Consider the following 22,336-nt stretch of genomic DNA (forward strand, 5'->3'; position numbering starts at 1 on the left):
ACCCCTCCGGCTTTCCCCCCCTCATCGGCCGCTCGGCACGCCGCACGGAGCCTTTTCCATTTTTTTTTTCCTTTTTATTTTTGTCATTTTACTTTTATATATTTTTTTTTCTTATTTTTTTTTTTCTCCGTTTTCATTTTTCTTTAAAAAAAAAAAAAATTCCCAAGAAGCCCCCTCCGGAGCCGGGCCGGGACCCCCGCCCCCTCGAACCCCCTCTCCACGGCCCCCGGGGGACTGCGGGTGCTGGCAGGGCGCTCCCGACGGGCGGGGCTCCGGGGGGTGTCTCGGGGTGCTGCCCCCCCCACCCCCCCAAACCGGAGACCCCCCCGGGGGGGTGTCACCGCGTACACACAGCCCGGCTGCCCCCAGACGTGGGCACCGAGCCCGGGACCTGCCGGGACAGAGCCCACGTGCGGGGCTGAGCCCGGCCACAATGGGGTGGCAGCGGGGAGGCAGCCCCCAGATTCCCGTGGGGGGGGGTGGAGGAGGGGTGCAGGAGCCCCCTCCCCACCCGCCTCGGTGCTCCCCGGCCGTCAGCCGAAGTAGGGCTTCTCGTGCTGGAAGTTGGAGTCGGGGCAGACCTTCTGCACCAGCTTGTAGTCGATGCTGAGGAAGGAGATGAAGATGCAGATGACCTTGAAGGGCTTGGCGCAGAGCCAGGCGGCGTGGCTCTGCGTGTGCTCGGTGAAGCACACCTTGGAGGGGTCGTAGAGGCAGGGCTTGTTCTTCCGCGCCCGGTTGGTCTTCTCGTACTCCACGTGGCAGTTGAGGGCCTTGGCCGGGCGCCCCTCGGGCAGGGTGCTCTGCTGGGGGGGCAGGCGAGGGGGCGGCGGGGGCGCCGGCACCAGTACCTCGAAGCCCACCGCCTTGGAGGGGGGCACGATGCTGACCGAGACGTTGCCCAGGCTGGAGGAGTTGTGGCGGAAATAGACGCTGAAGGTCCCGTTGATGTGGTCCACGATCTTCCCCGTCACCAGCAGGCTGAACTTGAGCGTCTTGATGTTGAAGTAGAAGTCGCCCCAGCCGAAGATCTTCTTGGTGCGGCTGGACTTGAGCGAGGGCTTGCGCCGGGCACGGGGGCTCAGCAGCTCCCCGGCCGTCCCGTTCTTCTGCCAGTCCCAAGGGCTCTGCGCTGCACCGAGGGGCTGCCCGGCGCCCCGGGGGAGCTCAGCTGGCATCAGCCGCCCGGGGTCGAGCATCGGGGGCTTTAGGGTGCCATAGGGGACATCCTTGAGGAGGCCAGAGGTGCCCAGCTCCAGGTACCCGAGGGTCTTGGCGATGTGGCCCTCAGCGCACACAGTCTGGGGAAAGAGGGCAGAGGCTGCACGACTGTGTGCTGCCACCCCTCCATCATCCTCCTGCCTGGCCCCACACGTGCATCCCTCCTGCACTGTGCCCTCCTCGTGCACCATGCATCGCTCCTGCACCCTGCATCCCTCCTGCACGATGCCCTCCTGAACCATGCATCCCTCCTGCACCGTGCATCCTTCCTACAATGTGCTCTCCTCCTGCACCGTGCATCCCTCCTGCACCCATCCTGCTCCCAGGGCCCCTCCTGTCCACCATGCCCCAGCCAAGTCCAGGTCCAAGCAGGGCTTCACACTGCCCACATCCCCCTGCACCAGCCTTCACCAGACACATAGAAGCAGCCAGGGCTGATTCCCCAGCATCACCCACATCCCTGTGATGGGAAGAAGCAGGACGCTGGGCAATTTGTTATTGCCTGCCCCGCTTTATCTGAGCCTATTAAAACAGGGGGATGAGGGGCAGCAGCATGCACAGAGAGGGGGAGGCAGCGGAGCCCCGCACCGCCTGCCAGGGAAGCCTAATTGCATTACCCAGCGCCTCTGATCTGCAGCTGAAATTACAGAGACTCCCGCCAGGCTGCTCAGTGGCTGCTCCGCCCTCCAGGATAATTGCACCGGGGCGGACGCAGATGAAGAGTGAGGTGCATTGTTTGCAGAGGGGCACACGTAAAGAACAAGCAGGTCCCCCTCGCCCTGCTGGGAGGGCACTTTCTGTATTCTGCCAGGGGAGGGAACCTGAATCTAAAGCAGAAAAGATGGGCAGTGGAAGGGGGGAGCAAAGCTAGAGCTAAAACATCCCTGCACCAGCACCACCATGGGACCAGGGCCCCAGGCACAGGCTCCCAGCAGGGTGAGGAAGGTCAGCACCTCGCCTGCCATGGCAAAGCAAGGCAGCGACCTGGCGTCTCCTTACCCTGGGCCCCCATCTCCAATGTGCCATGTCTGAGCATTTCCCATGTCCGAGCATCTCCCGTGTCTGAACATCCCTCTCATCTGAGCCCGTCCTGCCTGCCCCCTGTCCCTCACGCTGGCTGCTCCTGGCTTGGCACCTGGCGTGCCCCTCGCGCCCTGCCAGCTGCTCCCGGTGCACACAACGCTGCTCCTGCCGCCCCGGCCTCGTCAATCACTGTCGCTGCGAGCTGGCAGGTGCTGGGCTGTGCTGGCAGGTTTTGATCTGGACAGTGACCTGTTTCCCGAAGGGGATGTGGGGAGGAGGAGGAGGAGGACAGTGAGTGGAAGCGCCAGCTGGAAGGGCTAAGGTGTGTGAGGGGGAGGCTGCTGGGGTCTCATCCTGGCACCGCAGTCCTGCAACAGCACCAGCACGGCTCAGCACTGCTGCACGCCTTGTGTGCACCTCCCATGGGCCCCCACCAGGGAGGGACAAACCCCAGTGTCCCCACACTCCCTGCAGCCACCTGGGGCTGTGCATGCGGTCATGTCTCAGCTGGCCACCGTGAAGGATGGCACAGGCTGGGCACTGCCACCTCTTGGCTCCGCTGCCTGATCCCCTTCCTGCTGCTTGTGCTGGGCTGAGCCCATAAATCTGCCCTGATGTGCCGGGTCTCGCCTGCGCCACGCTGCCAGGAGTGCACAGGACTGGCCGATGGATGAGCCCCTGCGTGGGGAGCTGGGTGAGGGGAGCCCCGGGCGGGGGGCGCTGAGCCCTGGGTCTGTGGGCAGGGCAGGAGATGAGTCTGCGAGGTCTGAGCCCGGGTGGACAGGGGTTGCACTGTGGTGTGAGGCTGCGCCGAGCATCCCCGCAGGCCCCCGCTTGGCCCGGCCATCCCCCTGGCTCCCTCTCCAATCTCTCTTTGAGCACGGCTGCCGCGTTCGCCCTTATCTATATTTCAACGCAGCTTCAAAGCCGGGTGCCGTTACCAGCCAGGGAGAGAGGGAGGGAGCGCGGCAGGACCGTGAGATGGAGAGGGAACTGGGGGAGGGGGGAGAAGGGCAGCCCCCAGCCCCCTCCAGCTGGCAGAGAGCCATTTCGGGATGGGCATGGCCCAGCAGGGCCCAGCAGGGGCCCGCTTCCCCTCCACCCCAGCTGCCCTCCCACCGTTAATTCCCTGCTAGCACATATCCATCAGCCCTGGGTGCCCCCGTGTCACCCCGTGGGGACAGTGGCCTCCTCCCTGTGCTGTGCAGAGAATCAGTCACCATGGAATGAGCACTGGAAGGGGAGGGGTGGGGGGGCAGCACCTTACGTATGGCCCCAAACCCACCTGAACCTTCAGAGGGGGGCCAGGGGCAGTGTGGGGGCTGCACCCGTGGGGGCCTGCACGTAGCCACGCATCGTCCAAGCCCCGCAAGCCTTTCTGGAGGTTTCTCAGCTCTGCACTCCCCTTCCATTTAGAGCTGAGAGCCAGGATGCCTGGGTTCTCTCCACCAAGGCCTCCTCCCCCTGCCTCAGTTTCCCTTTCCAATTCACCTCCTCAATGAGAGGGGGTGTGATGGCGATGCGCTGGGTACAGGGAAGTGATGGGATGCAGTGGGGAAATTCTGGGCCCCCCAGCTCATCCCACAGCTGCTCCAGGTGGGGACCAGGCTGCCATCCCCCCCCAAGCCCTCATTCCCTCCTCAGGAACCTGGGATGTTGGGGGAGCCAGGGATGAAAGGGAATAGCAGAGCAGGGCTGCCACTGCCGACGCAGCCAGGGCTATCGATTGCGGCACAAGCGCAGCGCAGACCCCTTCTGCCCGCAGTCCCTCTGGTGCAGCTCCCCTGGCCGGGGGGGCAAAGTGGGCTGGGGGGGGGGGCTCAGAGCCTGCTGTGGTAGAGCCAGGCCATAGCGAGCATCTTCCACAGCAGCGGCCGAGGGGAGCCAAGGTCACCCCTCTGCACCCTGCCGGTGCTGTCAGCATTCAGGGCAGGTCCCACGCACACCTCGCTTTAAATATTAATGTTTCTGCTTGTTAGTGGTGGGGTGCAGCATGCGCACACGTGCACATGAGCCTTTGGGATGGATGTAGGCGGGGGGGGGGAAGGGGAAAGGGCCTCGTCCCGCCGCGGCGGCCCCAGCTGCGGCACGCCACGCATGCACGTGGCCCGGGGTCGCTTTGGTTTCGCTGTTATTCACGCGTGTGCTACTGCATCTGCTCGTTACCCTCCGACAGCGTTACACACTGCTGCTGCTCCCGAGCTCCCTGTGCACTTTTCTGTGCATTCGCCACGTGTCTGCAGGCCCCCGTGTTAGGTTTTACATGTGCAAAAGCAACCGGGCAAGGATGCGGGAAGGGCTGGGGGCGGCTGCGGAGGGACTGGGAAGGCTCTCGGTGCCGGCATCAATTTGGCTTGTCAGGGCCGGCCGTGATGGCCGCTCACATCCCATTTGCTGGCAAAGCCAAGCACCGTCAGCAGCTCCCCTGAGACACGCGGTCACCTTGGCGGAGGGGAGCAGATCAATGCAGGGGGGACTGCTGGGGACAGGGGGGGGATGAGCTCCAGTGCCCCTGCAGCAGCACCCCAAGATTGGGGCCCTGTCAAATGCGGTACAACCTTGAGGCACAGGCTCCCACCCCAGTGGTCCTGGACCCCTCTGACAGCCCTGCGGCCATCCTGACCCCAGTCTTGGAGGGGCGTCAGCTGAGCAGGCACTGCTCTGTGGGTCGGGCTCCCCAGCTCTCCCTGTGGGCCCGGGGTCAAGCCGGTCTCCCCCCTGTCACCCTACTGCCTTCGTTAGTGCAAAGAGATTAATTGGAGGTGGTGAGCGACAATCCCTGCGGGCCCGCTCCCCCCCGCGCGGCGCAGCCTGGGGCGGTGTGGCATTTCCAAAGGTTAGCAGCAAACAAGGTGCTTCTGACAGCTCCCATTTATCTCGCGGGCGCTGCGCGGGTGCTAATGCGGTGGCAGGGTGCCGCGGTGCCGCGGCAGGCTCTGCCGGGCTGCAGAGAGGCACCCGAGCATGCACCTGTGCGTGCAGGGGCGTGCAACGCACACCCAGCAGCTGTGGGTGGGGAGGGAGCAGAGGAGGCGTGCGGGTGCCCGTGTCTGTGCGCGCTGCGCACGTCTGCGGGTGCCAACAGGTGTGCGTCAAGATGTCTCCCAGCGCCAGCACATCCCAGCGCGCACCTGCACCGAGGGTGTAGACGAGCGCAACAAATGCCTGCGGCTGCTGGCGTGCACACATCCTGCTGAGTGTGCCCGAATGGCTTCACGTGCCCTGCACACCCTTAGGTGCATCTCTGTGCGCACACGTGCACAGTTACACACGCACACACGAAGTGAGGCTCTGCGGCTGTGCTTTGCCAGTGAGCCACCGCCCCTCGGTGCGTGTGTTTGTGTGCCCCCCAGGGTGAGAGCGGTCACGTTGCTGCACGCTGAGTGCCCCAGAGCACAGCCGTGGCTCACCCAAGCCTCGTGGGTGCACAGAAGGCAGCCAACGAGCACCCACGTGCAGCAGCAGCTCCTCGGTGTGAGCGCAAGGAGTCAGCCTGCTGCTGGCACCCCCGGGCTAGGGCCAGTGGTGTGGGCACCCGCAAGCTGAAACCCAGCCCAGCTCTGTGTCCCTGCTGCTGAGGAAGAAGGAGCCTGTGCTGGAGGCTGCTGCTCCGCCAGCAGTGAGAGCTCAAGGGCACAGGGACAGCGTGAGGGGAGCCAGGGGGCTGCAGGGGTGCGCAGCCGAGCAGGGTATGCATGGGGAGGGGACATCGGTGAGGGCTGCAGGGCACTGGGCAGGCTGGGGGGGGACATCTCAGCACACGCCTGCAAAGAAAAGCAATGGTAGACAAGCTGTCCTGGACATGAGCTCAGTGCATGCAGCTGATGGCCGCACCAGACCCCGGCCTCTGCCTCATTTCTGGCTGGGAGGGCACAGGGCACAGGACCCACAGGCAGCAGGAAGGCCGGTGGGCTTGCCGGTGGGCTCACCACTGGGGAAAGAGCCCAGAGCAGCTCCCAGAGCCAAAGCCACTGCTGACACCACCCGCCCTGGCTGCAGCTGCAGGTACCCGCGAGGCAGCGCCCAGCTCCCACTACGTGGCCCGCGGTGGCCTCACCCCCACAGCCGGTGACGAAGGTGCCCGACGCCCCGCGGGGCCGGCAGCGTGCCCGATGCCTCGCAGGGCCGGGAGAGGGCTGCCTCCCACCGCCACCTCTCCGCTCGCCCCCAAGCAGACACCTCTCCGCTCACAGACGGAGCACATATGCAAATGCTGCGGCTTTATTAACGCGCTCGGCACGCGCTGGCTAATAAATATTTCATAGCCCGAGTAGGACTTTTTTTTTTTTTTTTTCCTCTTCTTCTTCTTTCTTTCGTTTTGGTTCCTTTTCCCTGTCATTCGTTTCCTGCCTTTTCTTTTCTCAGCTGCTGTTTTATTTATTTATTATTTTTAAGGGCTTCTTGGTGAGACAGGAGCTGGTATGTGGCTGGGGGGGGGAAGAAGGGAAAAATGTACACCCCCATCCTCCCCCCACCCCGGGTGGAAAAGAAAAGTGCTGTTAAGAGCAAAGGAAAATATATAATAGAAGGGAGGAGACAGAACAAGGCAAAGGATTCAGGGCTTGTGTGACTCATTGGACTCAAGGAAGAAAAGAGAATGAATGAGAAAATGAGGAGATAAACGGAGCAGGAAGGGGGAGAGGGGGGCGCAGGCGGCCGCGCACCAAGGAGCTGGCGAGAGGGTGGCGGGGAGGGACGGAGCTGCAGTGCCGAGGGGCTCAGAGGCGATGGAGATGGCACCCAGCAGGGGTTCAGTGCTGGGGGGGGACGGCAGCACTGGGGGGCACAAGGAGAGGGGGGGCCACACAACATCGGGGGCTCAGGACAAGCTTCCAGGGATCAGGAGGGGGGAAACAAGGCGCCGGGGCATGTTACAAGGGCGCGGTCAGCCGGTCCGGATGGCACGCAGGGAAACTGAGGCAGTCATCTGAGCATCCCCGGTGAGCCAGCGAGGCCCAGCCAGGATGCCCAAGTGCCCCCTCGTGGCTCTCCCTCATTTTCCCTGGCTCCTGCCCTGCCTGACCCCCCCGGAGCTGCCCTGGTTCTTCAGCGGGAGAGGCCCTTCAAGGGGCTGCAAAAAGGGGGCGGCATCCCCCATGTCCCCCAAAGCAGAGGGCTCCCAGGCCCACAGGGACTCAGCCCCCGATTCTGCCCAGCTGCCTCCCCCCTGGCCTGTTCCCCCCCCCCCCCCCTTGCCTCACCATTTCACTTTATTATTGCAATAAATGTAGCCATAAAAGTGGCAGGTATCGGCGTGCGAGGAGATCGCTTCTCCTGAGCTATGGAAATGTAATTTCGAGTGTGCCCGGGAAATTTTATAAGATCTTATCAGGCGGGATCATAAATTGCATTTCCAGCCCCTTCCCCCCGCTGCTCCGCACCCCCCTCCCCATGAGACGGGTCCTGCGCAAAGGTCAGCGTGGAGGGGGGGCAAACTCGAGGTCCCCTTGGTGGGGATGCAGACACGGCAGGGGGCTCGGTGCCCCCCTGTCCGCCACCCACTGCTTTCCCAGGGCCACCCAGGATTTATTCTCCTTGGGCGGAGCAGCAGCAGGGCACAGCCGCCCACCCCTCCACATCCTCCCCGGTATCAGTGGTCGATGCCAACCCGCTGGGAGACCCTCGGGCAGTCCCACCCAAAGCAGCGGGGCAGCCCCCTGTCCTCCGAGAGCCCCTCTGTGCCCCTTGGGGCTGGATTCAGACTGATTTCCACCCCCTGACCAGCCCAGGCTGTCGGCCTCAAGCAGGTGTAAGGCGAAGGGATGCAAAGCATCGCTGCGCCCCACGAGGAGCCGAGGCTGGAGGTGCCTCTGCTGGTGCCAGGAGAATTGGCGGAGGAGAATTCAGAGGCTCCTTGCCCCCGTGCTGCCAGCCACGGCAAAAGCAGTGAGCGGGCTGCTGCACACCGGGCTGCAGCAGCAGGCAGCCCCTGTCCAAGGAACAAGGGCTGGGGGGGGGGGGGGGGATTAATTTGGGGAGGGGAAAATTAATCCCACTCCAAGTGCAGGTCCCCGCAGGCTCTTTGCAGCCGATCATTTCTGCAGGCTGGGCGCTCATTTCCACAATGACTTTCCTTTTGCAACAGTGATCAGGAAAAAAAAAAAAAAAAAGAAAGAAAGAAAAAAAAAAGCAGGGAGGGCGGGGGGAACACGGGCACAGGGACGTGATTATTTCTTCAGTAGCAATCCAAGCGGCTGGAGAGGAAGCTTCATCTTTCCTGGGCCATTTACCTTCAGCGCCCGAGCGCGAAGGCTGAGCCAGGCAGCTCTTCAAAGATGCTGGAGCTCGGCCAGGGCAGGCGGGGGGGCAGGAGGCTGGCGCTGCCGGGGTCTCGGCACACCGGGGTCTTGGCATGCCATTGCCTCCCCCCCCCGGTTGTGCCACTGCCCGTGAGGGCTTCAGTGCCCTGGGATGAGCTCCCAGGGAGGTGTCGATGCTGGAGGGTGGGGGTATAAATCATTAATCTGGGAGTGTTAATTGGTCTGGGTGTGATTAGTGGAAAGCCAGCGGTGTTCGGGGAGGGATGCTGTGGCAGGAAGGTGCCGTGGGTGCCTCAGCCTGGGTCCCCTGCTCCCACGCCAGCACCCTGCAGATGAGTGGCAATTAGAAACAAGGCGGGGAGGGAGGGAAAGCAATAAAGCAGACCCCTCAACCAAAACAAGGCAGCTGAACAGGAATGGGTCTGGCTGGGGGGCACCCAAGGGTGCCGCCCCCCCCAACTGCTACTAGCCCCCCCTCAGCAGGAGGCTGAGCAGCGCCACGCTCCAGGCTCCAGCCTTATTGAATCTCCCAGCTCAGGGTGCAAAGGGCACCACTGGGAAGAGTTATTAAAAAAAGGGAAATGAGTCGCTTGGAAACCTTCTTTCGGAATAACAGCGCGTGTTTGTTTGGCGATAGATTAGCTCAGCCATGCTGAGCACACAACACCCGCTGCAAAGACAGTCAGCTCGGGGGAGCCGCGGGAGCTGCACGGAGCCGTGCGGCACCGGCCCCTGCAGCTCTCAGGGCCCCCGGCACTGTCCCCCTGCCCCGTCCCCATTTCTGTCCTTCAGCCTCACCCGGTGCTGCGGAGGCTGCAGGGAGAGGGGAGGCAGCAGGAGGCTCCCGGACCTGACCCCGGGGGGGGTTGGGGGGAAATGGGGGTGTCCCAGCGCTGGCTGTCCCCGCGCAGCCATGGCGAGGGGCTCTCAGTGTCTTGGAGCTGGGGGTGAATTGAGTTTGCTGGGTCTCAGCCAAGCCCCTGACCCAGTCCTAAGCCAAGACACATGGGACAGCACTTCGGGTGGGAAAACGCCCATGCTGGGTGCGAGCGGGACCTTGCCAGCCAAAAGCACGCGTGGCCAATACTCCTGGCACGGGGGGACTACGGCACCTTCCCCCCTTTGCCAGCACCTGATGGGAATGGTGCCATCCCCCCGCCCCCCGCACCCCCCAGCTGCTGGCAGCCCCGTGCCCGGCCCCATTGGGACAGGAGGGTCCCGCATCCCACTCCCCACGATCTGCAGCCACCTCTCCAGCAAAGCTGCCGCAGGGCCCTGGGGGCCCAGGTTCACGTCCCCAGAGCTGTCTCACGCCCTCCCCAAAATTCCCTCTTCCCTCCCTTGATGCTGCGGCTGCTGGGGAAGGGGTGAGTCACCCAGCAAGCGAGGGGACCGCGAGCACAGGCTGCTTGACGCCAACGGCAACACCTGCATAAGCTCTTCCCTACACAGTCCCAAAATTAAAGGTGGGGGGGGGATGCCTCACACCCCACTTGGAAAGGTGCTCTCTGAAGCCTGCTATCCGGCTGTTTTTGGCTTAAGAAACAAACTGGAGGGAGGAAATGGGGGGGGGGGGGAGGAGGAGTGCTTCCCTGAGCCACAGAAGGGTGAAATTAATAAGAGCTGGGGGAAGGGGTTTGGGGGGGGGGAGTTGGGGATGTCCTTGCACCAAAAGGGCTGTCAGCATCTGCTTACCGCCAAGGCCATCTGTCAGCCCACAGCCCCGTGGCTGTGTGACAGCTCTCGGGTGACAGCAAGGGGAAGGGACTGCAACGGGGTGAGTTTCCCAGAGCACCCCCTGCACCGGCCTCGCTGCCAGCACGGCCACCAGCCCCACAAGGCAGGATTTTCATGGGAAGGGTTAATCCGGGAAGGAAAAACCTGATGGCAGCGCTCCAGGTGCCTCGCGGCTCACGGGGAAGGAGGGAAACCAAGGCACGGGGTGCACACAGCCAGGCAGGGGCATGGGGACGCCGGCACCCAGCCACCCCTCCACAGCCAGAGCGGGGACCCGGGCGTCCCAGCTGTCCCCAACATTCCTGTTCCTGCCCACGGATCGGTTTGTAGCTGGGGCTGGCACCCCAGGAGGCTGCCGGACAGGCACTTTTCCTCTGCAAAATGACGGCTGCTTCTTTCCGGAGCCCAAGGACGGCCGCAGGAAGCACCCGAGAGCTCTGCCCAGCCCATCCCGCACGGTTTCTCCCACTGCCAAGGACCCCCCAAATTTAACACCCAATGCCCAGAAAAAAAATCCAATGCATGGACATGAAGGTGCTTCCCACAAAAGGTGGAAGGAGGACGATGACCGGGGGGGTGTGGGGCAGCAGCGCTCCCACCTGCCCCGTCCTGCTCCCAGGCAGGGGGAAGGAGAAGGCAAATCCCGGAGGGAAGCAGCCCCAAAGGGCCATGGCTTGTTGGGGGGGGGGACAGGGACAACCTGCAGAGACAGGCCCACACCAGGCTGGGTGAGCACAGCCACTACCCCAGTGGGTAGATGCAGACGGACAGACCCCCGGCAGGGACACACAGGCACTTGGTGGGGGGGGCAGGGGGGCACCCCAGGGGTCCGTGTCCGTCCTTTCTGCACCAAGAGTGCTCATGAAGACCCGAAGTGGGGCTGGGGTGCCCCAGGTATGCAGCGAGCACACCCCACCACACACCATGTGCCTCCCCCATGGGGGGCTGCAGCTGCTTTTGCCACCCCCCAGTGGAGATGCAGGGTGCTGGGTTCCAGGGTGGCAGCAAGGGGGGGCCACAAGCAGGACCCCCACCCACCAGGCTGCTGGCTGCACCCAGCGAGGGCTGAAAACTTTCTCCCCAATGGGCCCAGAGGGCAGCAGGGGTGTGTGGGGGGGGCACCTCCTTGCCTTGTGCCCCTCGGGGTGGGGATGCACCCTGCAGCCCCCAGCCCCTTTTTGCAACCCACCCCATGCAACACTGAGGGTCCGGGGGCTCGTGTGCCTCCTGGGTTATTCCGCATGAGGCGAGAGGCTCCCACACCTGCGCACCCACCCCATAAGACGGGCCCCACACCTCATCCCCCCCCCATCCTAGTGCCCCCCCCCCCCCCTCAGCCCCATTCTGGTGTTTGCGGGCAGGGAGGGGGGACAGGGGCAGCGCCCTGCTCCTGATTTCATCAAAACAAAACCATTTGTCTTGAAGCAGCTCCAGCACCGACAGATGCTCTGCGTTAGATGGACACGGGGAGGGGGGGGGGTCACACAGAGCCACCCCCACACGCAGACACACACATGGCTCTCTCTATACATTTATATATATATACGTGCAGGGAAAGAGCACACCAGCGAGAGACAAGTTGCGGGAGCCTTTGCCTGGGGGGTAGGGTTATGTGTGTGGGGGGGGTCCCTGATGTGCATCCAATTCCCGGGAGGGAATTGACTCGTTTGATTTTATTCATGAAACACGGAAAGTAAAAATGGAGTGTCAGGAAATCAGAGCCGCTGGGCACTCAGCCTGCACCCCCCCCTCCTCACGGCAGGGCTGGGGGGGCACAAATCACCCTCCCCCCTCCCCTCTTCATGACCACCGGATCCAGAGGTGGCTTCGAGCCCCAAGCCCTGCAGCGGGGGGAGAGCACAGCCGGGTGCAGAGGGGGGGTGCCGGGGGGGGGCACCCAGGGGTGAGCAGCTTCAGGGGGAGGGGGGCTCCCAGTTCTCAGGACACGGGATATCGCTGCAAGCATCACAGTGCTGGTGGGGGGGCGCTGAATTTGCAACCCCTCCTCAGGCAGGAAAAGGGGCAGAGTCTGAGGGAGATGCCCCAGCTGGGGGGGGAGGAGGAATTTGCCCCCCCCCCCCAGTACAGGTGGGGGCTGAGATGCAGCTGGAGCTGGACAGGACCGAGGTGTCCCCGCTGCGGGTGCTGTCACCACTCGCCCCCCCCCATGCCTGCTGGGGGGGGACCCCTGCACCCCCTGTCCCCGGGGGGAGGGGGGGGTCTTTATCCCTCCCCCCGCTGCAAGATCGCGCCCCACTGCCCCCATGAGCACCCCACGGCGTGCTGGGGGGGGGGGTGAACACGACCCCCCCACGCGTGGCCGCCCCCACGCTTACGCCCGGCTCCGTCTCGCGTGTCTTGCTGCCCCCCCCGCACCTGCCAGACGGCGCCTTTCGCGCTTTGCAGCGGGGCGGGGGGGGCCCGGGGGGGTGAATTCACGGTGGCGGGACCGACCGCTGCCTCCCCCCTCCCCCCCCCGACTCCCCCCCGGCCCCAACTCCGCCCGGGGTCCGAGCGCGGAGCCCGGGACAGCCTCGAGCCCTCTCCAACTTGGGGCGAGCTGGACCCCCCCGATGTGCAATCCCTACCCGGTGCCCCCCCCCCCGCCGCACAACTCTCTTATTCCCCTCCTTGCAACACCCCCCCGCCGTGATTGCCCCCCCCCCAACCCCCCCGTAACTATCCGAAATCCCGGTGACCGCCCGACCCCTCCCGTGACCGCACGGCCCCCCCCCGGGCCCGAATTGCACCCCCGGCGCCAGGATTCCCCCTCCCCCAAATTTTACCCCCCCTCCCCAGAATTTCTCAACCCCCCCCCCCCCCCCCCAAAATTCCCTTCCTCCCCAGAATTTTCTCCCTCTCCCCAAAATTTTACCCCCTCCCGAGCATCACGCGTCACCCTCCCCGGTTAAAGCCCCCACCGCTCCCCACCGGCAATATCTCCCCCCCCCGCCCTTATCCCCACCCCCCCCCCCGCGGAGGCAGCAACTTTGCCGCCCGGTACCTGCAGCAGCAGCCAGGGCCCGAGCAGGGGCAGGCGGCACCGGAGCATCGCGGGGCTCGCCGGGGCTCCGGGGCTCCGGGAGGGCGGCGGCGGCGGCGAGGGGCGGCGGGAAGAAAGTTGGAGACTTGCTGGGGCCGGGCGGCGCCTCCGCGGCGCAGCGCCAATCCCGGCCCCCCCCCCCCCCCCAACCCCCCCCCTCGCCCCGGGAGGGGGGGGGGCACCGGCACCGGCACCGGCACCGAGGGGCGGCAGCAGCAGCCCCGGGGAGGGGGGAGCAGCTCCGGTGCCCCCCAAGCCACCCCAGAGGCTCTCCCGGGGGGGGGTCACCGCATGGGGTGGTGCGGGGGGGGGGTCGTGCGTAACCCCTCTCTCCACCTCCCCCCTGCTCACCTCCCTTCTGCCTACCCCCCCCGCCCTTCTCGCCCCCCCCCAGCCCCCAGCAGGGATGGGGACCCCCCTACGGGAGGGAGTGTTGGGGGGGGACAGCCCCCAGGAGCCCCCCTGCACCCCCAGGGTGCCAGCACGCGGCCACCCCGGGCCGTGCACACCCTGGAGCGTGCAAAGCCCCCCCCCGCAGCCTTTGCAACCCCCCCCCCCAGCGTTGCAGGCTGGCCACAGGCCCCGTGTTGAATCCCATGTTGCATGCGTGAGTCCGTGTGTGCACGCAGATGTGCACGCGTGTGCTTGCAGCTGGACACACGTGTGCCCGCAGATTTGCACACATGTGCATGCAGGTGCGCATGCATGTGCACACACGTCCATACAGATGTGCATGCATGTGCACCCACGCACGCAGTTGCACACGCATGTGCTCATGGTTCTGGGGGTCTCGAGGCTCACAGAGGGTCCCCCAGGTGTTCTCGCCTCCCCCCCCCAGCTCTGCAGGGACCCCCCTCCAGCACTCCCACTGCCCGTTATTGCTGCGCTCACTGTGAGCGCTGTTATTATCTCCTTGTCTTCCCCGGGAAGCCACCGGCAGGGGCTTTGGTACCAGCAGGGCTGGGGGGCAAGCGCAGGCTGCTGGGGGGGGGGGACATGGAGGGGGACATTGCAGGAACGCGTGTACGTGTGGAGACAAAATGAATAAAAGGTAAAGGGGAAACAAGGAACAGGGAGAGGGAGCGGAATGAAGGCGAGCGCCAGAGAAAGGCGAGGGCAGCGCTGGTGCGGCAGGAGAGGGTCCTGAGCCTGGGCTGCGTGGCCTTGCTGGCAGCACCCCATGCACCCCCCCCACCCCATGCAGCCCCCCGCCAGCCCCATACGTTCCCTTTAGCAGCCCCCCAGCCTCGCCAGCCCCCCCACCCAGCAGCCCTGGGCAGGGGGCACCCAGCACTCTACTGGGGCTCCCAGGCCCTCGCCCTGCCTCGGGTCCATCCTCGGACCCCCCCAGCACCATCTCCTCCTGTGACCCCACAGCAGACCCCCCCCCCGGGCACCCCTGTGCTGTCCCCTGGATGCTGCTTTCGCCCCCTGCCTCGCCCCCCCGGCCAAGGGGGGGGTTGGGGTGGATGGGGGCTGCGTGGGGCCGACCCCAGCCCCTGTCCTGCTCCTGGGAGCCTCGCCTGTGCCCCCCCGGGAGTCTCACCAGGGGTCTCAGGCAGGGCCCTAGCCCCCCCCCCCCCCCCAGCCCTTCTCCCACCCAAGTAACAGCCCTAAGAGCTGTGGAAGGGCAGGGGCAAGGCGAGGGGAGACGAGCGAAGGGCTAAAAAATATATATGCATTAAATTGGAAGAAAAAGAAGAAAAAAAAAAGGGGGGGGAACGGGGGACAAAAAAAAAAAAAAACCTCTGGAGGAGATACAAGAAACCGATAAGTGAACAAAGAGCCGGGATGGAAATAGATCTGAGGGTCGGGCCGCGCCGGATCCTGTAGCGGGGCTCGGGGCCTTCAAAGGCAGCGGCGGAGCCGGGGGGGGGCCGGGAGGGGGCCGCGGCCGCCTCTGTCCTGCTCCGCTCCCCACGCGTGGGGGGGGAGTGAAGGATCCGCGAGGATCGGGGGGGGGGAGAATAAGGTGGGATAGGGGGGAAGGTCTGCACAGGGGGCTGCAAACGCTGGGGGGGGGGCACGCAGCTCCCCCCAATTTCTCCCCCCCCCAGCTCCGTTCCCGAGGGCGGCGGCGCCACCTGGCGGCAGGAGGGGGGCGCAGCGCCCCGCCGGGGGGCTCGGGGAGCTGGGACCCCCCCCGGCAGCGGGGACCCCCATTCAAGCAGCGGGGGGGCACACACGAGTCCCCTTCCCTCCCTCCTCCCCCCCCCCGCAGCCACAGCCCCGGCAGGATGTGCCCGCAGTCCCCCCGACTCCCCCCCCCCCCCCATTTCCACCAACCAGGAGCCTGCGCATCAGTTTTTACAAATTTTATTTATAACAATATCTGTTTTGTTTAGTTGTAAAGTAATCCAGCAAAAATTATTAAAACATTTCCCCCCAATAAAAGGATGGGGTTGCCCCCTGCCCTCCCCCCACATGCGTTTATTTATTTCTACTATAAAAGCTAGGTCATTTCCATGTTTTGTTTGTTTTTTTTTTATGTTTTTTTTTTTTTCTTTTTCCTGTTAAAAAATGTGCATGTCGGAGAGCAGGCGAGGTGGGGGTGGTGCCAGAGCGAGGTGGGGGACCCTGCGCCACAGCGGGGCTGGGGGGGCTTCGTCCCCGTCCCCCTGTAACAGTCGGGCAGAGCCAGAAGGGGCCGAGATGCTGGGGAGCAGCGGAGAGAAAGGGGGGAAAGGGGAGCAGCGTGGGGGGGGTGGGCAAAGAGGGGGTCTCAGGGGGGCTGCGGGTGGGGGGGGACTGGAGCCGAGAGCTGGGGTGGGCGTGGGCCCCGCTCTGCCCTCGCCGCCTGCGGCGGTTGCCCCGTCCGCCGCCAGCCCTCGTGGCGGTGGCCCCGCGAGCTCGTCCTTGGCCGTCCTCGTCCCGGCACCGCGACCTTTGCGCCAAGCCCGCTGCCGTAGCCCGTGCGGGGAAGGGGGGGGACACAGGGGGTAGCGGGGGAAGGGAGGGGGGGGCCCCCGATGTCAAGAAATTTCAAATAAACCAAAGCCGGATCTGGCAACGAAGAGGCGCTGAGGCCAGGTACTGGGGAATATACAGGTAATAATACTGCTCACATAGAAAAGTAATAATCCTTCATTTGTACATTTATACAGTGGCTCTCGGCTCCCCCCCGCCCCCTGCCCGCCCCCCCCCCTCCCCTCCACCATGGGTGTCTGTGCCAGGCCAGCAGCGGCCCCTCGCCCCCGCGCCGTCCCTACGCCAGGGGGTCCGCCAGGTCATCGTCTGCGCCCCGCGACAGCAGCTCCCGCTTCTCGTCTGTGCTGGCCAGCGAGTTGCGGCTGTTGTGGGCACCCATGTACAGCGTGGCGTAGACGGGGTTGGTGAAGTTGGTGGGCTGCGGAGAGGAATGGGGCGCAGGTCAGGAGGGGGCACAGACACCCCCTCCCCAGCACAGCTGGTCCCAGAGGGGACCGTCGCCCCAGGGTGCCAGGCACAACGGCCTCGGTGCAAGCCTGAACTGGCAGCAGCGCTGTGTGGTGTGGCACTGCCAAGGCTGTGGCTGTCACCATCCGTCCCCAAACTGCCCCCGAGCCCCCCAACCTCCTCTGCACAGAGGGCAGCCCCCTCTCAGCCCTGCCTCGGGCTGGCCTTGCACACCCAAGGGCCTTTCTGAGCCACGCAGACCCTGCTCCGCACCTTGTCAGGGTCCAGGGCAAAGTCGGCGTCCAGCAGCTCCCCCACGTCGTCGTCGGGCTCCCCCTCGTACATCTTGTAGGTGGGGTTCCCGATCTCCACGTTCATGGCACCGTTCGTCATCCGCTGGTGCTGGAAGCCCTTGGCGCTGGGGAGGGCACAAAACACGGGGTCAGGGAGCAAGGTGCAGGAAAGGGGCCTAGATCCCCCCAGCAGCCCCTCCTGCTTGTTTGTCCCACGCAGCCAAGGCTTTTTCAAGCCTTGCCACGGGGATTTCCATCTCAGCTCAGTAACATTCCCCCAGGACCCCTGGAGTGCCCCGACTCACCCCTTAATCCTCCACTTGTACCAGACAAAAGCCACCACGGTGAGGAGGATCAGCAGCAGCAGGATGGGGATGATGATGGAGGCCGTTCCTGCGGGACAAGGGGTGGGGGTGCTGGTCAAGGTGTGTGGCAGCTGACACCCTCCCCATGGGTCAGAGTTGGAGCAGGAGCACCCCATCCCCACCCGGAGAATGGGGCTCAGGAGCACCCCCCCAAGCTGGGAGGGGGGCACAGGCTTCTCTTCCCGACCCCGACACTGGGGCTGAGCCTCCCGCGGCAGGGCATGCTGTACGTACGGTTGCTCTGCTGCTCGCTGACGATGAAATCCTCGCAGCGCGTCCCAGTCATCCCCACCGGGCACCTGAGAACGTGGGGAGAGCAGCGGGGTTAGCGGGGGGCAGGACATCATGCGGGGGGATTGGGGGGAGAGGTGGGGCACAGACCTGTGGGTCAAGGGGTGGATGGAAAGGGGGGGGGGGCACAGATTGGGGTCTGTCAGTCATGTGCTCCCTGTGCTTAGGGGGCAAGAAAACAATCCTTCACCCTCCCTGGAGACCTTGGGGCTCACTCATAGCCCCAATAAGCACCGTGGCCAGCCCCCAGCTCTGCTTACAGGCACTCGGGCAGCTGTGTTTTGTCGCTGATGGAGCAGGTCCCGCCGTGCATGCAGTAGTCATCACAGGTCAGGCAGCTGGGCGCTATCTTGCCATCAGGGCAGCTGTGGGGCAGAGCGGATCAGCACGCAGGCACCCACAAGCTCCCCTCTGCCCTGCACCTGCCCCACAGTGCCCTGGACTCTTCTGGCTCATCCCACTGGCACCGCGCAGGGCCGTGCTGTGCCATGCCCATGGCTGCTGGGTCACCAGGATGGGCCTGGGCAGACCCCTCCACCACTGCGTCCCATCACCCTGAGGGCTCCCACTGATCTGAGCTGCCCTTCCACAGCCAGACCTCAATTACTGAACCAGCACCTCGCTGCCATGGCCGTGCCCAGATGATCCAGCCACAGGATACAAGTTCCTTCTTGGGTCTCCGTGCCCACCCAACCCCTCTCCCTCCTTTGAGTTCAACAGCCCTGGCACGTACATGCAGGACACTTCTCCGTTCTGCTTGTTGATGCTGCACTTGCCCTCCTGGCAGCGGGAGCATTTGTTCTCCTGGCACTGGGCGCCCTCGAACTGCGGGGGGCAGCGGCACTGCTTGACGCCGCTGGCCGTCATCTGGCACACACCCTCGTTCTCACAGTAGTCGAAGCACTGCCCTGCAGGGGATAGTAGGGCCAGGGTGGGTGGGGAGCAGCCCCACGCTGGCCCCCCTGAGACCGACTGCAAGGCTGCTCACCACCCTGCTCTCCCACAGAGCACCCCACCGCCCCACAACCCCTGGAGAGCGTTCCTCAGGAGAGCGGTGCCCAGCAGTCCCAATTCCCGGGTGCTGTCCCCAGCCGCCCTCGCGAGCAGCACTCACGGTACTGGCAGCGGTCCCCGATGAAGGAGGGCAGGCAGCGGCAGTTGGGCTGGTTGCCCTGGTTGACCGTGCAGCTGCCGTTGTTGAGGCAGTAGTCAGTGCACACTTGCTGGTTGCACCGGGGCCCCGTGAAGCCAGTGGGACAGCGACAGGTTGGCATGCCTGAGAAGAAGAGCTGTCAGGGCGCTGCTCCACTGGCCCGTCCACCCAGGACCAGCCCGGCCCCCGCAGCAGCCCTCACCTGACGGGGAGGCAGCGCACATGCCCCCGTTCTGGCAGTAGTCCCAGCACTGGTTGATCTGGCACTTCTCGCCGTTGTAGCGCGGCTGGCACCGGCACTTGGCCTGCTTGCGGGCATTGAGGAAGCAGCTGCCCCCGTTCAGGCACACCAGGTCGCAGGTGTCGGTGGTGGGCACTGGGGGCGAGGGTGGGAGGTGAGTGGGGCCGTGCTGTGCCGCCCTGGGGCAGCCCCCAGCCTCCTCCTGGCCCGTGGGACCACTTACCGACGGCAGAGGCGGTGGGCGAGGGGATGACCACGCAGGTGCCGTTGTCCAGGCGCTTGCCGTTGGGGCAGGTGCAGACGGGGCCGCTGGGACTCAGCAGACAGAGCCACTCGCACTTCTTACGGTCGCAAGGGTTGGTCACTGTGGGGAGGACAGAAGGGACGACGTGGGCTGAGGCACGGCAAGCTGTCCTGGCACCCTCCTGGCAAACAGCCCCTGCTGAGCCAGCGGCCTGAGGACACCCGGTGGCACCGCACAGCTGCCCAAGCCCCGTTTCACCCCATCTCCCAGTGCCTTCAGGTCACCAACCGACAGCTTTCCAGTGCGCCTGGGTAACCCCTGTCCCACGTGAACCCCCTGCTTTGCCAACCAAAGGGCCCCCATTCTCCCACCCTGGCCTTGTAAACTGCTCAACAAATGCTGAGTCCTCTGCCAGTGCTCCCCTTGTCCTTTCTGTGCCAGAAAGGACGCATCCTGCCCCAGACCAAGGGCCTCGGGCCCGACACGCACCCTCCGGCTGCTTGTACTGGTGGTAGAGCACAACGTCGGTGGCGTGATTGAGGCCTGACGTCAGGTTGGTGACAGACTTGTGCCCGAACTTGTGGATCTTGAAGATGCGGTTGTTGATGTAGGTGACACCATAGATGTAGTCCTCAAAGATGTCAATGCTGAAGGGATGGCTCAGCCCTGGGGAAGCGAAGAGAGGACACGAGCAGTAAGAGGTGGCTCAGGAGCTGACAGCACAGCTGGCCAGTCGCTGCCTTGGACAGGGATGATGGATTTTGGATGGATTTTGGGCTAGGGCCTCCCACCCTGTACAAGGCGGGCAGCGGGGGGAACAGCAGTGTCACAACAGACTCTGGTCCTGCTGTGGAGCGTTTAACGAGTAAGATCTGTGCTCACTACTGTTTGCTGAGCATCCCTGATCAGTGCTAGGGGATTGTCCTGCTCCAAGCCAGGTCACAAGCCAGGTCATGGGCCCCCAGGGAGCCTCGTGGGACCCCAAGCCAGGGACATCGACCTTGGCCAGGTCAGCCTCTTCCCTGCTGCTCCAGGGCGTCTCGGGGCGCTGCTCACCTTTCTTGTTGTCAATGGCCACAACGGGGTCAGTGCCGTTGAGCCGGATGCTGCCGATGACGGAGAGCTTGGCGTCAGCCCAGTACAGCCGCTCGTTGTGGTAGTCCACGGCCAGGCCTGGTGCAAACACACCCCAGTGAGGGACAAGCCCGTAGCCCACCCCAAGCCCCTGCTGGCCAGCAGAGCCATCCAACACCCTGCTGTGCCTTCATGCCCTATCCACGCCAGTCACAGGGCTCAGCTGTGTCCCCCTGCTGTATGCCAAGGCCCTTACCACCCCTTGTGCCCCTCCTGGTACCCATTTTTATTCACCTGTTGGCCACTGGATGTTGTCTTGCACCAGGGTCTCGCGCAGTGTCCCATCCATAGCGGCCGTCTCAATCTTGGGGTGATTGCCCCAGTCTGACCAGTACATGGTCCTGTGAAGGACACAGGCCGGTCATTCTCATTGGAGGAGTAAGGAGGGAAAGAGCAAAACAGTCCAACAGCCCATCAGAGGAGAAATCCTCAGCCTTCTCCCAACGCCATCCTTGAGGGGCTAGCCGACTCCAGATACAACTCACGCTACCAATGGGGCACAGGAAGTTTCTACCACGGAGGGCTTATTGGTAAGGGACTGGGGCAAGGACAGAGTAGAGAGGAAGTGAGAAAGGGCTCGAGTCTCACCCCCTAAGCGGGTCAACTACGATGGCGTGCGGCTCATCGATCATGCCTGAAATCAGCGTCTTGCGATTCTCGCCTTTCATCTGTGCCACTTCAATGACATCCCGCCCAGAGTCCGTCCAGTAGATGTTCCCAGCAACCCAGTCGATGGCAATACCCCGTGGCATCTTCAGCCCAGAGATCTGGGAAGGGCAGAAAGGAGGAAGGGGTCAGGGCCGGACCCCAGCAGCCTGGCCACGTGCCTCCTGCCACGCGCGGACAGAGCTCACATTCAGGTGGGTGACGCCACCATCGATCTGGCGCCGGTTGCGGTTGGAAGCAGTGGAGGCGGCCGAGGAGGCCGGCAGCTCGCAGTACGAGATCCTGCCCGTGTGCCAGTTGGTCCAGTAGATTTTGTTGCCCTTGACGTAGATGTCCATGGCATCGATGCGCACGTTCTCATCACCCTGGAAGGCCGGCTCGTAGGCAGAGTTGGGGTTGAAGGGGTACATGCTCCGGATCTTGTTGTCATCCGCGATGTAGAGGATTTGGTGCTCTGAGCCTGCGAGGGAGGAGCTGTTAGTGCAGGACCAGGAGCCTGGGGCCAGCCCGGCTCTACAGTGGGGCATGGGACTGGGTCTCTCAGCACCCCTTTAGCAAAAACAGACGGACAGGAGACCCCTGACAGGGCCAGGCTGAGCATCCTGGGAGGAAGGATGGGATGGATTCTCCCCAAGAGGCAGAGAATACGGGGGAGAAGGAGAGGGAATGGGGGCTGGAAGACATAAAGACATGCTCAGGATTTGTGCAAGCCCCAACCTTCTGCCTTGCACATGTTGTCAGTCTTCATGAAGTTCTTGGCGCAGCTGCAGACATGGGAGCCTTTGGTGTTGTTGCAGAGCTGGGAGCAGGTCCCGAAGTGCAGGCACTCATTGACATCTGGGCAGAGGGAAGTTAGGGGTCATGGGAGGACCAGGAGGGTGTTTCCAAGCAAGGCCAGGTTCAGGCCCTCTCTGGGAGCTGTGCTGGGCTAGCAGGACTCAGAGACCCCATCTCTCCCCCAGTGCCCCAAGGACACCGTTCCTGACACCCCCGCCACTCCAGGGATATTAAGGGGCATCTTAGGGGTGAAAGCCAGCCGTAAACCCAACAGCCAGACCTCAAGTGCTCCCCAGCAGTGGTGGAAGTACCTTGACAGGAATTCTTGTCTGGCACCTTCTGAAAGCCTCTGCGGCATGTGCAGTACGAGGTGGGCTGCGACTGGATGCACTGGGCCTCATCTCCACACATGGTGGTGTTGGTCATGCAGTCGTACGACTTGTGATCTGTGGTGGGAGACGCGGTCAGCACCCACCACCCCACAGCTCCCCTCGCATTCCCCCTCGGCACCCC

At 64.1% G+C, this 22,336-nt stretch overlaps 2 protein-coding genes across 4 annotated transcripts in view; both read right to left on the bottom strand.

Moving 5' to 3' along the window:
* Positions 1 to 234: 234 nt before the first annotated feature.
* Positions 235 to 13,334, bottom strand: NXPH4 (neurexophilin 4). Of its 2 annotated transcripts, none has more exons than XM_084499866.1 (2): positions 13,246 to 13,334; positions 235 to 1,301 (listed from the first exon to the last, which is right to left on the bottom strand). In XM_084499866.1, exons 1-2 carry the CDS (start codon positions 13,291 to 13,293, stop codon positions 534 to 536), a joined length of 816 nt encoding a protein of 271 aa, XP_084355992.1. In that variant the 5' UTR covers positions 13,294 to 13,334; the 3' UTR covers positions 235 to 533. The 2 variants fall into 2 exon arrangements, with proteins under 2 accessions (XP_084355992.1, XP_084355993.1); XM_084499867.1 differs by lacking the exon at positions 13,246 to 13,334 and adding an exon at positions 9,993 to 10,046.
* A 2,250-nt stretch (positions 13,335 to 15,584) lies between these two features.
* LRP1 (LDL receptor related protein 1) overlaps positions 15,585 to 22,336 on the bottom strand; it is an 89,097-nt gene continuing 82,345 nt past the window's right edge. For both annotated transcript variants that reach the window (XM_084499868.1, XM_084499869.1), the window contains exons 74-89: positions 22,135 to 22,269; positions 21,764 to 21,883; positions 21,235 to 21,506; positions 20,969 to 21,147; positions 20,615 to 20,721; positions 20,303 to 20,419; positions 19,736 to 19,912; positions 19,226 to 19,366; positions 18,964 to 19,137; positions 18,723 to 18,884; positions 18,342 to 18,516; positions 17,869 to 17,973; positions 17,552 to 17,616; positions 17,258 to 17,345; positions 16,933 to 17,077; positions 15,585 to 16,630 (exon numbers count right to left, since the gene is read on the bottom strand). In XM_084499868.1, the coding sequence (XP_084355994.1) occupies positions 16,490 to 16,630; positions 16,933 to 17,077; positions 17,258 to 17,345; positions 17,552 to 17,616; positions 17,869 to 17,973; positions 18,342 to 18,516; positions 18,723 to 18,884; positions 18,964 to 19,137; positions 19,226 to 19,366; positions 19,736 to 19,912; positions 20,303 to 20,419; positions 20,615 to 20,721; positions 20,969 to 21,147; positions 21,235 to 21,506; positions 21,764 to 21,883; positions 22,135 to 22,269 (2,303 nt within the window). In that variant the 3' untranslated portion in view covers positions 15,585 to 16,489. The remainder of the gene's footprint in view (positions 16,631 to 16,932; positions 17,078 to 17,257; positions 17,346 to 17,551; positions 17,617 to 17,868; positions 17,974 to 18,341; positions 18,517 to 18,722; positions 18,885 to 18,963; positions 19,138 to 19,225; positions 19,367 to 19,735; positions 19,913 to 20,302; positions 20,420 to 20,614; positions 20,722 to 20,968; positions 21,148 to 21,234; positions 21,507 to 21,763; positions 21,884 to 22,134; positions 22,270 to 22,336) is intronic.

Source organism: Aythya ferina, assembly GCF_964211825.1.
Source record: "Aythya ferina genome assembly, chromosome: 28".
Taxonomy (NCBI): domain Eukaryota; kingdom Metazoa; phylum Chordata; class Aves; order Anseriformes; family Anatidae; genus Aythya; species Aythya ferina.

Excerpts from the sequence above, each read along its gene's own strand:
- NXPH4 (XM_084499866.1), bottom strand. The coding sequence starts at position 13,293 with ATGCTCCGGTGCCGCCTGCCCCTGCTCGGGCCCTGGCTGCTGCTGCAG. Across the intron at positions 1,302-13,245 it reads GGCCCTGGCTGCTGCTGCAG|ACTGTGTGCGCTGAGGGCCA; the intron begins GTACCGGGCGGC and ends CTCTTTCCCCAG.